We start from the raw sequence: 12,063 nt of genomic DNA on the forward strand, positions 1-12,063 counted from the left end.
TAAAATCTTAGGTCCTGTAGTTTTTGCGTGATTAACCTATCAGGAAAAGGGTGCTCTGTTGTGGGTTTGTTTCATATGTGACATGGCAGAATGGATTAGAGATTTTATGCGTACCAAGTATAAAAATCACCTGCGCTCACCTTCTTCACTTTTAAGTAAAAACTTCTGTTTATGCTTCTGAAATGAACTATATAAAACTCCTGTTAAGGTCTTTTAATTCTCCATTTTCCTAAAATCTTCTTTGGGAGATATACCGAACTTCCTCTTGGGTACATCTACAATGATCATTCCTTGTAGCACATTCCCTTGCTTTTTGCAGTCTGACTAAAAGGGGTTAAAGAGAGAGAACTATCCTGACTATAGCAGTGATTTGTTTCCGAAAGAAAAGTAGAAGAACCTGAAATAAAATGGAGGGAGCAATACTGCTTCTGCAACCCCAGAGCCATCCTTTTTTTGACAGATACACTTGTGTCCTGGTATGATTGCTTGAAAAAGGTCCCTGTTTAGATCATGATTACTTCAATCTAGTGCTAAATAAAGTGGCCATAGAAATTAATTGTGGCTGGTGAATTTTCATTTTGGAGGGCCTGGGACAGACCTTCTTGCATCAGTGTTCTTGGGTAAATCCAGTGGTATTTGTGTAGATGTTTAAGTGGTTGTTGGCAAATGGAAAACCAATGGGTTGTATTCCACATTGCAGTAAAATCCAAGTTGCTGTAGCTGGTGTGATGTAGCCAGTGGATAGATGTTCATGAACTGTCTTTTTGTAATTGTGTCTGTATAATGAAATGGTGGCAATTCTTTTCAATCTGGACCACTACAATTTCTCAAGTGTCTAGTGTAGTAAGTGGAAATAGGAATTTATAATCAAAGGTGAGCCAGACTTCATTCCAGACATGTCTGTTGCCAGCATGTAAATTTGCATGCATCAGTAGGGAGTTGTTCTTGCTCAGCATTTTTACTCTACAACCTCCAGCATTCAGTGCGGCATTAGTTAGATAAGAGGTTGTTTTAGATTTATAATTCGTTCTAGAAGATGCATCATAACTGTTCCCTTTTCCTCATGACCTCTGAAGGATTGAAAGCCTCTAAATTCAAGTTCTGTTTATGTTCTGCTTCAAATTAAAAGAAAGTGATCTCAGCACATTCTTGAGTCATAATCTTCTGGGAGATGTTATCTTTGCTAGGAAGATGCTCTTAGTTTGCCTAAAGGCAGTGAAAATGGGACATTATGCAGTTTTCCTGCTAGCTAGTAGGTCATGCAATGACTGTGTCTATTTATATTTTTATGGTTTTCACACTTCTTACCTTTTTTCTTAATATATAAAAAATATTCTTAATATACAAACTGTGTTGTCTTGGTAATTTAGGGTTTTTTTTAATTAACTACAATTAAGGCATCTTTACTTGCAAAGACACAGCTAAAAGATCTATCAGCCATCAGTGAAGAAAATCTAATTATTTCTGAGACTGTATTCTGGATCTCTTGAAAAACATGACTTGCAGAACCCACACAGGGTAATAGAAACAAGCATTGTCTTCTCTGGTTCCTGCACTACTGGACTTTCTGACTGCAAAGAAGGATGGCCATCTCCTTTTCCCCACCTTTATCTTCCTGTCTTCTCTGAGATTACTCTTTCTAGGGAATAATAGTGTTGTGTAATAGTCTGTGTAAGGTTTCCAACCCAAGATTAATTTGTACGTTTCTTGGCAGTTTCACTTCAGCCCACAAGTCTGTGTAATGGTAGGAAAGTGAACCGCTTAAACTCCATACCTTGGCAATGCTGTCATCAGTTCTGTCTTGGTGCTGAACTTGTTCTAGGATTCACTTTTCACAAATGCTTTTTAATAGGCACATAATTCGTAGCAGTTGTAGACATAAGGTTGGAAACATGAGCTGTGGTATAAGCCAATGCCCTTGCTAGTAGAACTGCAGTAGTATTTTGAGAGTTGTGAATTGTCCCATTCAGTTCAGGTAGAATCCCATGAATTTATTTGAACTCTGATATTGTTATCTTGCCCAGATGCTACAGAATTTAGAGTTTTACCTAAGTTTCCCCCCCCCCCCCCCCCCCTTACCATCCCACTCACTACCCTTGTTTTTTTTCCTTTTTTCTTGTTGAGACTTGCTAACAGTTGTTCAGTTTTTCTCTGCAATGGAGATGTACGACACATGCCTCTATAGCTATACTATAGCTAGCTGGTAGGAAGCAGGCTGGTTTTATGCTGATTTTCTTTCTGTAGTTTGCTGTTATTAAATAGACCTCTGAGGACCCTCCAGGTGGCATTAGGTCCCAGAACTAGCTTTTCTTGCTGACCATTTTACACCTTTAAGTTGTCTATGTGCAGGTTGCTCTCCATCAGTTACGTTCTGTGAGCAGCATTTCAGGAGTCTCATAATGCAGGGTTTGGTTTATTGATTGCCTCTTTTTTTTTTAATGTGCTTTGAACAATCTGTTCATCCAGTAAAATGACTGCAGGCTGTAAGCTTACTGTAAACTCAGTAGCTTATTCATAATATTGATCTGTACAATGTGAGAATTGTAGAAGCATGTTTATGTAATATGTATAGTTTGGTAGACAGAGTTGTTTGTTTTTTTTTTTTAATTTATGCAGCTTCAGGAAAAATGGGACCACGGGTTTGAGATTTCTAGAGTACGATGCAATTAATATTAATGGATTGGTTCTGTTCTCATGCATGTACTCTGTTGAGAAAGAGATTAATCTACATGTAAGTGATTTCCACCCTCTGGAAGGTTTGGGTTCCCTATTCCCGTCTACTTTCAGGTCTCTCTCTGGAGCTGTGAGGCTATTATTTGTCAGCATCACTTTTACATACACACAGGCACAGACCCTTTTTGTCTCTTTTGCTTCTTGAGGCTTTTTGGTGGTGACCGTGCTTTCGAGAAGAATACACAACCTTCATCATGCTGTCAAGTCTCAAACCATGATACCAGTAGAATAGAAGCACAAATTTGAATATAGAAACACAGGAACTGTTATGGAAACTTATTAATTGAGTAGCATGGGAAAAAAAAATGCAAATCTGAGTGCTTTTTAGAGTGCTCATGTTTGCTTTAAGGAAGCAAAGGGATTAAAACTGAATCTGCTTAGAGCTTTATAAGCAGAATTTAGAAAGCTCTAAACAGCAAGCTTGCCAGTTCTTTTGTAAACTGGTGTTAACCTGTTCGTTGGAATTGATTTGGAAGTGTGCGTTACTGAGCTTGTTTACCAACTTTTTTCCTCTTACTTTTTCCTTCTCTTTAGCATCTCAGCAACTTAACTTGATTTATTCACTTCTTCTATAAGTGAAACTAGCCTGTGTGTGTATGATTGTCAAAAACATTCTGTGACTGAGCTAATAATTTAAGCTCTTTTTTATATTTTCCTTAATGAATAACACTGTGTCTCTTTCAAGGTATTAAATATGAGTGAGATTCAGAGCCTTTTCAAAAGCATTAAATGGGAACAACTACATTTAAATGCAGTTAAACAACTGTAAATTTAAGGGGGCCTTGAAACTTCTTTTCTTGTAGAAGTTCTGGGTAGGTGAGCATCTTACTAGGAGGTGCCAAGTTTTACCTATTAATTAAAAGCTATTCCTGATAGTGGTTTACTTTCTTTTCATACAGGTGTTTGAGCTGAGCTAAAAGTAGCAATAAAAATAGAGTAAGATCCATAGTGGGTTCATTTATTGAGTCTAAGGTCAATGGGTCTGAATCAAAAGAAGTGATCTAGGAGGAAATGGTCATTTCAAGGGTTTGATAAACATTTTTGAGAGAAAAAGGAATAACAAGTTAGAGTACTGAGCACTTGATTTTTATTCATACAATCTTAACATGATGGGGCAAAGAGCAAAGACTGCAAACGCTTGTTACAGTTTGTGAGGACACAATTTGAAGAAGTTTTGAGGTAATTCAGAAGGGCTTTTGAGGTTCATGCCAAGTAATTGGATTCGTATATACTTATGTTGCTCTGTTGTGGTTAAAATGACTACCTAGCTTAGATGAAATTAAGAGAAATTACAGAGTTTATGTTGTACTTGCTGCTAGACTGCTCCATTTTGTTTTGCTTTTAAGTTGTAATGCCCTAAGGATATTGGAAAAATAGAAGATTAATGCTCAGAAAAGAGTTGTTGCACTGTCCAAAGCTTTGGAAAACTATGCTTGTTAGTACGGTGCTCTAGCATGCTTGAGGTATAGAACTTCTAGTGTAAAAGCAAAGGAGTGGTTTGATTATTGTGCACTTTTGTCTGTGGGGTATGTTTTTTCTTTGGATCCTATTATAACTGCATTAACAGAGTAACTTCCCTAACTTCCCATTAGAACAACGTTATCAAGGGTTTTGGTAATTTCTAACTTGTGAAGGTGCTAAAAGTGTGCAGAGGAGAGGAAGCTTTTTGTTATGGATCCTGAGGGACGTGAAAAGGAGAATAAGAGGTAAATATGGGGCAAAAGTATCTTTCTCAACAGGGTGGTCAACCTGGTGAGGAGAGTGTTAGAGTAGGAAAGATGTGGAAGGGAGATGACAAACCACATTCACATGAGGAAGTTATAGATCAGGTGGGTAAAAAAAGAATGTGGGGTGATGTTGTTTTCAGGGTTTCTCCTGTCTACAAAAAGGGCTGAAGAGGGCCCACCCCAAGTGTATGCACACAGATCAAGAAGTGCATTGTGGGGAAAGCTTTCATGTTTTGAGAAGTCAGCCTGACTAGGTGCCCATCTGAAGTGCCTATACACTAGTGCATGCACTATGGAGAAAAGCAGGAGCAATTGGAATCCTGTGTGTTGTTGCAGGGCTACGATTTCATCAGGACAAAAGGGGTGGGGTGGGGTTGGGTAGCTGCTGTGGATGGACACAGGCTCTTCAGGAGGGGCAGACCAGGATAGCAAGGAGTGGGAGTCACCCTTTGTGTGTGAGAACGGCTGGAATGCATGGAGCTCTGCCTGGGGACAGGTGATGAGCCAGCTGAGAGCTCATGCACAGGTTAAAAGGCAGACTGATGTGGGTGACATTGGGGTGTGTGTCTGCTACCACTGCCTGATCAGGAATAAGTAGATGAGGCCTTCTTCAGGCACCTAGAAGAAGCCTCACCTGGTCCTCCTGGACCACCTGGACCACCCTGGTGTATGCTGGAGGGGGAACACAGCAGTATGCAAGCAATCCAGGAAGGTTCTGCAGTAGTAAACTGATGACAGCTCCCTGGCACAGGCCATTGGGGAGCTGACAACAAAAGACGCTATACTGGATCTGATAGTTAAAAACAGTGAAGAACTGTTTGTGCATGTGAAGCTCAGGGGCGGTCTTGACTGCAGTGACCATGAGGTGATGGAGCTCAGGATCCTGTGAGGAGGTAACAAGGCAAAAAGCAGGATCACATCCCTGGACTACACAGGAGCAGACTTTGACTGACCTATTTGGGGACCTGCTTAGAAAAATATTGTGGGATATGGTCTGGGGGAGAGAGGAGATATCCAGGAGAGCAGACTGTTTTTTAAGGATTGTCTCTTCCAGACTGAAGGATTGTGCCTCCTGGTGTGCACCTTGTGCAAGCAAAGGTGGCAGGAGGCCTGTATGGATAAGCAAGGAGCTCCTGAAAAAACTCAGACACAAAAAGGAAGTGTGCAAGAGGTAGAAGCAGGGACAGATGATTTGGGAGAAATACAGAGCCACTCTCTGAAAGTTCAGCGATGGGGTTAGGAAAGCTGAAGACAGCCCGGAGTTGAATCTGGCAAGGGATGTGAAGAGCAGCAAGACTGGCTTCAAGTATCTCGGCAGCAAAGGGAAGACCATGGAAAATGTGGTTCTGCTGATGAATGGGGCAGGAGACCTGGTGATGGAGCACATAAAAAAATACAAGATGCTTGACTGTCGTCTTTGCCTGAGTCTTTAGTGGCAAGACTTGTCTTAAGGAGTCCCAAGCCCTTGTGACCAGGGGGAAGGTCTGGAGTAAGCAAGACTTGTCCTTGGTGAAGGAGGACTGGGCTAGGGAATGCTTAAATGAACTGGCCATACACAACAAGTCCATGGGACCTGATGGGAGACACTGGCAAGTGGTGAGGGCACTGGCCAATGACACTGTGAGGCCGTTCTTGGTTATCTTTGAAAGGCCATGACAGTCAGGAGAGGTTTCTGAGGACTAGAAGAGAGCAAATGTCAGCAGTGGATTTTTTCCTGACTGTAGCAAGGCTTTCAACACTGTCTCCCATAGCATTCTTACTGACAAATAGATGAATTACAGGCTAGGTAAGTGGACAGTGAGATTGAAAATGGCCCAAACTGCCAGGTTTGAAGGGTTGTGATTAACAGCACAAAGTCCAACTGGAGGCCAGTCCCTAGGGGTGTACCATAGGGTTTGGTGCTGAGGCCAGTACTTTATAATGATTTCTTTCAGGACCTGGGTGTGACTTGACAGAGGGTACCTTCAGTAAATGTGCAGAAGGTAACAAAACAGGAATGGGTGATATATCATCCTGGGCGACCTCCTCTAGGTGATCCTACTCGAGCAGGGGGGGTGGAGTAGGTGATCTCCAGAGGTCCTTTCCCACCTCAGTGATTCTGTCTGTCAGTTGGTGTTCAACTCTACAGACTCTGGTTGTCTTCCCTGGGCTGGCACTGTAGCAGTTTAGCAGTTAGATAAGGCAAATGTGCCACAGAATCTCAGCATAGGAGTTTTAGGCATATGTAGAAATAGTATGGGCTGTACCATTGCTCTCCTTACCCAAGAGGCAGAAAATGCAATTATTAACAAGCTTCCCTTATTATCTCCTTTGTCAAGTATACATGTCCCTGCAACACTCCCTCTTCCAACAAAGTTTTTAGAAGTAGAAACTGGCTGTTGCTTGCAGTAACTAACCAAGACTGCACAAGGAAGCAGTCCTTGGCTGAGTGTTGAGGTTAAATGTTCAGAGTGCTGCTGTTCCGTAATGCTGATTGCTCAGCCTCGCTGTCCTTGGAGGACCAAAGAGAAATCTGAAATCTCAAGTAGTATTTTTCTGTTTGAGGGAAGAGCGGCCTTCTTTTAATAGAAGTACTTGTTTAAAATGAGTACGCATTGACGCAGAATTTGTTTGACAACCTTAATTGGAGGCTCAGACGTTTATGCCAAAAATAACTAGGGCACAGCCATGGCAGAAGTTGTCCTGCTGACATCTCTGCATTCATGGGTGCACCTGTTAAAGAGTTGGGAAGAAAGAAAAGTCAAGCCCTTAAAGTCATGCCCACCTGCGAAAAAGTAGAAGCATGGGAGCTGGTAAATCAAAAATACCTACCGAGGCACTCCAGAAATCAAATATACAGTAAAGTTCTAAATTATCTTGGGTTTGCGTGTCTGAGAGTTTCCCTGCAAAACATTCTGCTTGGTTAAAATGTCACTAATGCTTGAAAGTATCCGTTTTGCTGATGTTAGAGATAAAGACCTTCTGTAGACGAGCAACCTGTATTTGTGATCTGTAGAAAAATATGCGCTCTCAATGTACCTAAATGCAATCACCTTTCTTTTTATTGTTTCAAAAACTGGGGCTATAGTTTTATCTCAACGTTTTAAAAGAGGTGTGTCTTGTCTGAATTGATAATACAGGATGACAAACTGCTTTGAGTAACGGCCTGTGAGCCAGAAACAGCTTCTTGTTCATGAAACAAAAAGTAATCCTGAGAAAGTTGCCTGATTTACAGTGTATTGCTACAAATGAGAATGGGTATGTAATTGTTAGGTAACTGCAGGTATACTGTTCCCCTCTTTCTCCCAGACAGTAGTTTAAAATCTGAATTAATGTAATGAGTAAAATCTAACTACCTTTACAGGTAGACAAGTGAATTTTTTTTATAGTAATGACATAAAAAAAGTTGGGGAAATAAGTTGTCTGTTCATCAGTATTAAAGTAATGTAAACAGGCTAGTCAATATTTATTAAGAAAAGGAGAGGGGAATGGGGAGGTTTCCAAATCCTTTTATGCATTCCAATAACTGCAGGATGTATCTGGGTTCCTTTTGAATGCATTTCGTGGAATGTTTGCCTGGCTGTCTGGTGGGATAGCTCTGCTTCACATCTCGTGGTGGTGAGAACTTCCCAAGCTGGGTATTGGTGTCCTGGGAACTGGGCTGTCCAGAACAGTAGCTAAATTGAGCCATGGCAGTGTGGGATTTCTATAGTTATGTGAATGTAGACTAATAAATGTACTAAATAAGGAAAATGCATATAATTTACCTGTTTACAGAAGCTGTAATGTTGAAAATAGTATCAGTAGCATCTAAATATTTTTTTGAGACATTGTCATTAGATACTTACATTCACTGAATGCTTACCAGTCTTTTAAAATCTTGGCTGTCGGTCCCTGTACTTTGGGTACCTTTTTTATAAAAGGTGGACGATAGTGTTGCCCTGACATATTTAAAGAATAAATAGATAAACTCATTCAGACGCACTATAAGTAGGTGGAGGAGGAAAAATGCGGGTGAAATTTTATAATGATGGTGTCACACTGTGACTTGCTGTGGCACCTGTGTGCGTCCAGTAGCAGATCAGTGCTCCAGACCTTAAAAACCCTGCTTTGTGTTGCTTCTGAACCTGAGCAAATGAATGAAATGTCTACAACAAATCTCCTCTGTCAGCGTCTCTGTGTAGTGTTCAAATGCCATAGTGTTGAGTGAGGTGCAGAGGTATTAAGACTTTCAGGGAGGTGCAGGAATGCAATGAAACATGCAGGGCTGAGTTCTGGAATTTTTGCTAGAGGGTGAATTTGTTGTATGCAGGCAAGCAGGTGTTACAATGATGTGGAAAGACCAGCAAAACGTGAGTTAAGTATGACTTTGTAGATGAAGCTTCTGAAGTTTGAGAAAGAGAAGTCATTTCAGTGTTTGTTAATGTGAATATCAAAGCACATTTGTAGTACTTCAACTTCGTAATGGATTAGCTGTTCATACAGGCTCTTTACCTCACTGTTACTGTGGTAAGTATACTACTCATGGTGGTAGGACGTGAAGATCAAACTAGGAAGATAAGGAACATAAGTGGATGTAATGCTAAATGGCAAACACAGTACCGATTCATAATTCATTGTCATGATTAATGTAAATTTTCATTTTAATGTATTGCAACAGCTATTTCAGTTTGTGCTGGAGTTTTGGGAAAAGTGTGTTACTGAAGAGCATGAATCCAACTTGCTGTAGGATTTGTGATTTGTATTATAAATGCATCATGCTTTGTATATACTGTTGAGAATTAATGTAATCTTGTGTTTTGAATGCAGTGTGGAAAACTGTTAAAAACACGGGGGGGAAGTATTTATCTATGTATGCTACTAGTTCTGTTTTTCAGTTTATTGTTAGTTAACTGTAACATCAAAACAGCTGATGGTATGGTTGAAATTCTTTCTGCCTTACTTCCAGGGATCAGATGATTGCCTTGTAAAAATCTGGGCAACAGATGATGGAAGGTTGTTGGCTACCCTGAGAGGGCATGCAGCTGAAATATCTGATATGGCAGTGAACTACGAAAACACCATGATAGCTGCTGGAAGCTGTGATAAAATGATCAGAGTTTGGTGCCTTCGAACTTGTGCACCTTTAGCAGTTCTGCAGGGCCACAGTGCATCTATAACATCATTGCAGGTAGGTTTTTGCTTTGCAAACTCACCTGAGCAATAAAATGCATCATTTGATTGGAAAAGGAACCACCCAAGAATGTTCTATGTAATAAAAATCTGTGCCTGGCAACTACACTGTGAAGTGAGAAGGATTTTTCATGATACACATTGTGAAATAACACGTTTATTGTCAAAATGCCTGACCCTTGAAAAATGCCTGACATAACCCTTGTTCAAAAAAATTGCATGATGCATGTGGGCAGTTCTGTTTTGAAGTCTCATTCCTTTGGGGGTGGTGATTCTGAGTGCAGGTGCTTTGAGTAAGAAATGCAGTCACTGCTGAATACTTTGATTTGTTTCTGTTTAGAGTTGCATGCTTTTGAGTTGTGGGGAAGGATAACCCACAGTACTTTTGCAAGTAACCCGGAAGGGTTGTTCTGAAGGAAGAGAGTAACTTTGAGCAGCATCATGTTATTTTGGTGTTCATTGCAATTTATTTTCCTTAATATGTTTTGATACTTTTTTTTTTTACTTTTTTTTTTTTTTAAGAAATCGATGACTAGAGGAACTCCTTAGCACATCTGGAACATATTAACAGGAGACCTTTTCTTTTTTCTTCCCCCCTCCCCTCAGTTCTCTCCACTATGCAGTGGCTCAAAGAGATACTTATCTTCAACCGGGGCAGATGGAACAATATGCTTTTGGCTGTGGGATGCTGGCACCCTTAAAATAAAGTTAGTTGCTATTTTATTTAATGCTATTTCTTTTTTTCTGTAATTAAGAATGATTTACAAATGTTGGAGAAAAATTTGACTAAAACATAACTTGTCACTGACTGGTTCTCTGTGTGATTGTTGGATATGATATATTTCTGGTGTACCTATAGCTAGCTTTCTTCCTTATCTTTTAAGGATTAAGTTGATAATATAACATTTTGTGGAATGAAGCAAGTAACTGTATACCCAGTTTTGCTGTGTCTGTTAATTTAGTAAAAAAGTCTTAATGGTGGGGTTTTTTTACTATGATGTCGAAGTTGGCACTTTTTGGTTCTGTTCTTATCTCTTAATCCCAAATGAAATGAAAATTACGTTGATAAAATGATTACAACTTAGACTTGAAAATTCATATTTTTTTTACGAAACAGTAATGTCCTAATATTAAGTGGGATGGGGTATTTTTGATGCTTCTTCTTTACTTATCTGTATTACCTTTTCATAGTTGCTCTTTACTGTAGCGTGGCAGGAGGCAGAATTCTTGGTCAGCTGTGTGTTGGTGGCTGAAGTTAAGCCTGAAGTTTCTGCCTTCAAAGTATAAGAGACGAAAAATGTTGTCAGGACCCTCAAATAGAGACAGCTTTTTTTAAAATTGTTCAATGGCTTTCAAATGCTTTTTGCTCCTTTTCCTTTATCTCAAAACACCTGTACCTTAAAATTGGAAATTGTTTAAGTAATCACTAGTAATTTAGCTTTGGTGTTGGGTTGTGTTCTTACAAATATATTCTGGCAAGTAGGTTCCATTTTCTTGTGGTTTTGGTAATTGCTGTTAGAATCTCTTTCTTGCAGTGTGCCAAGGTTATGCAGGTCTTGTAGGTACGTTTGCCCTAGGTATTTTGGTTGTCTGGACCTTAACTATTTCAATGTTCTCTGGGCATTTTGGCTCTTTTTTGATACTGTAGATGAAGCTGCTTCTTACGCTGTTAATCCTCTGCTGCCTGGTATGCATGCTGTAATCAAAGACAGACTCTCCTTCTTACTGAGAGGAGGAAGAGATGGCTTACATGCTTATTTTTAATGTGTGAAGGAGAGGACTTGCCACCATGTTATTTTTCTTAAGGTCTCTTAAGTCTGAGCTCTTGTTGCCAAGGTGAAATCTTCATCTGCTTGGTTTTAAATCTTTTGAGCACACACGTTTCTCTCTCTCTTTATTTTTTCTTTTATTTCTTTTTTTCTTCTTTTCCTAAGTAAAATTTAAGTCTACAGAATTGAATTTTGAAACAAATTCTGTCATTAGAGAATAGCAGAATCCATGAGACTTAAGTGGGTTATGCTATATGAGCTGGGAGATGAATGTTTAGAAATCATGAATGTTTGGATGAATCATAGAGTTGGATGGGATTTGTTTTGAGGTGAAACTTCAGGAGTGAGAAAGCCGGTGTCAGTTATGGTAGGGGATTCTCAACTAATTCCTTTCCATGGTGATATGCAAATGTAGAATAAAAATATTCAGTGAGATGCACTCAGCAAATATTAAAGGAGTAAAAGATTTTTGAGTAATGCTTTCATGCATAAGTAGTTGCAGCAGGTGTGATCAGACAGCAGCATGGAGAAAACAATTAGTTCAGCTGTCTCATTCAGCAGAGCAAGGAAGTGGTTCTGGTAACCCAAGTCATGCCAGTGATTCATGTTGCTTAATGACAGAGTACAGAGTAAATTTTGAGACTGAAATTTGTACCATCCTCACTTTTTGTTTTGGAAGTATT

General features: G+C 39.7%; 1 protein-coding gene across 1 annotated transcript in view; it reads left to right on the forward strand.

Moving 5' to 3' along the window:
- Window positions 1–12,063, forward strand: part of PHIP (PHIP subunit of CUL4-Ring ligase complex) — a gene marked incomplete at its 5' end in the record, with an annotated part of 109,430 nt that overhangs the window by 21,948 nt on the left and 75,419 nt on the right. The window contains 2 exons of the mRNA XM_082481492.1: window positions 9,388–9,609; window positions 10,218–10,318. Coding sequence (XP_082337618.1) covers window positions 9,388–9,609; window positions 10,218–10,318 — 323 coding nt within the window. The remainder of the gene's footprint in view (window positions 1–9,387; window positions 9,610–10,217; window positions 10,319–12,063) is intronic.

Source organism: Vanellus vanellus (assembly GCF_965231255.1).
Source record: "Vanellus vanellus genome assembly, chromosome: 3".
Lineage (NCBI taxonomy): Eukaryota > Metazoa > Chordata > Aves > Charadriiformes > Charadriidae > Vanellus > Vanellus vanellus.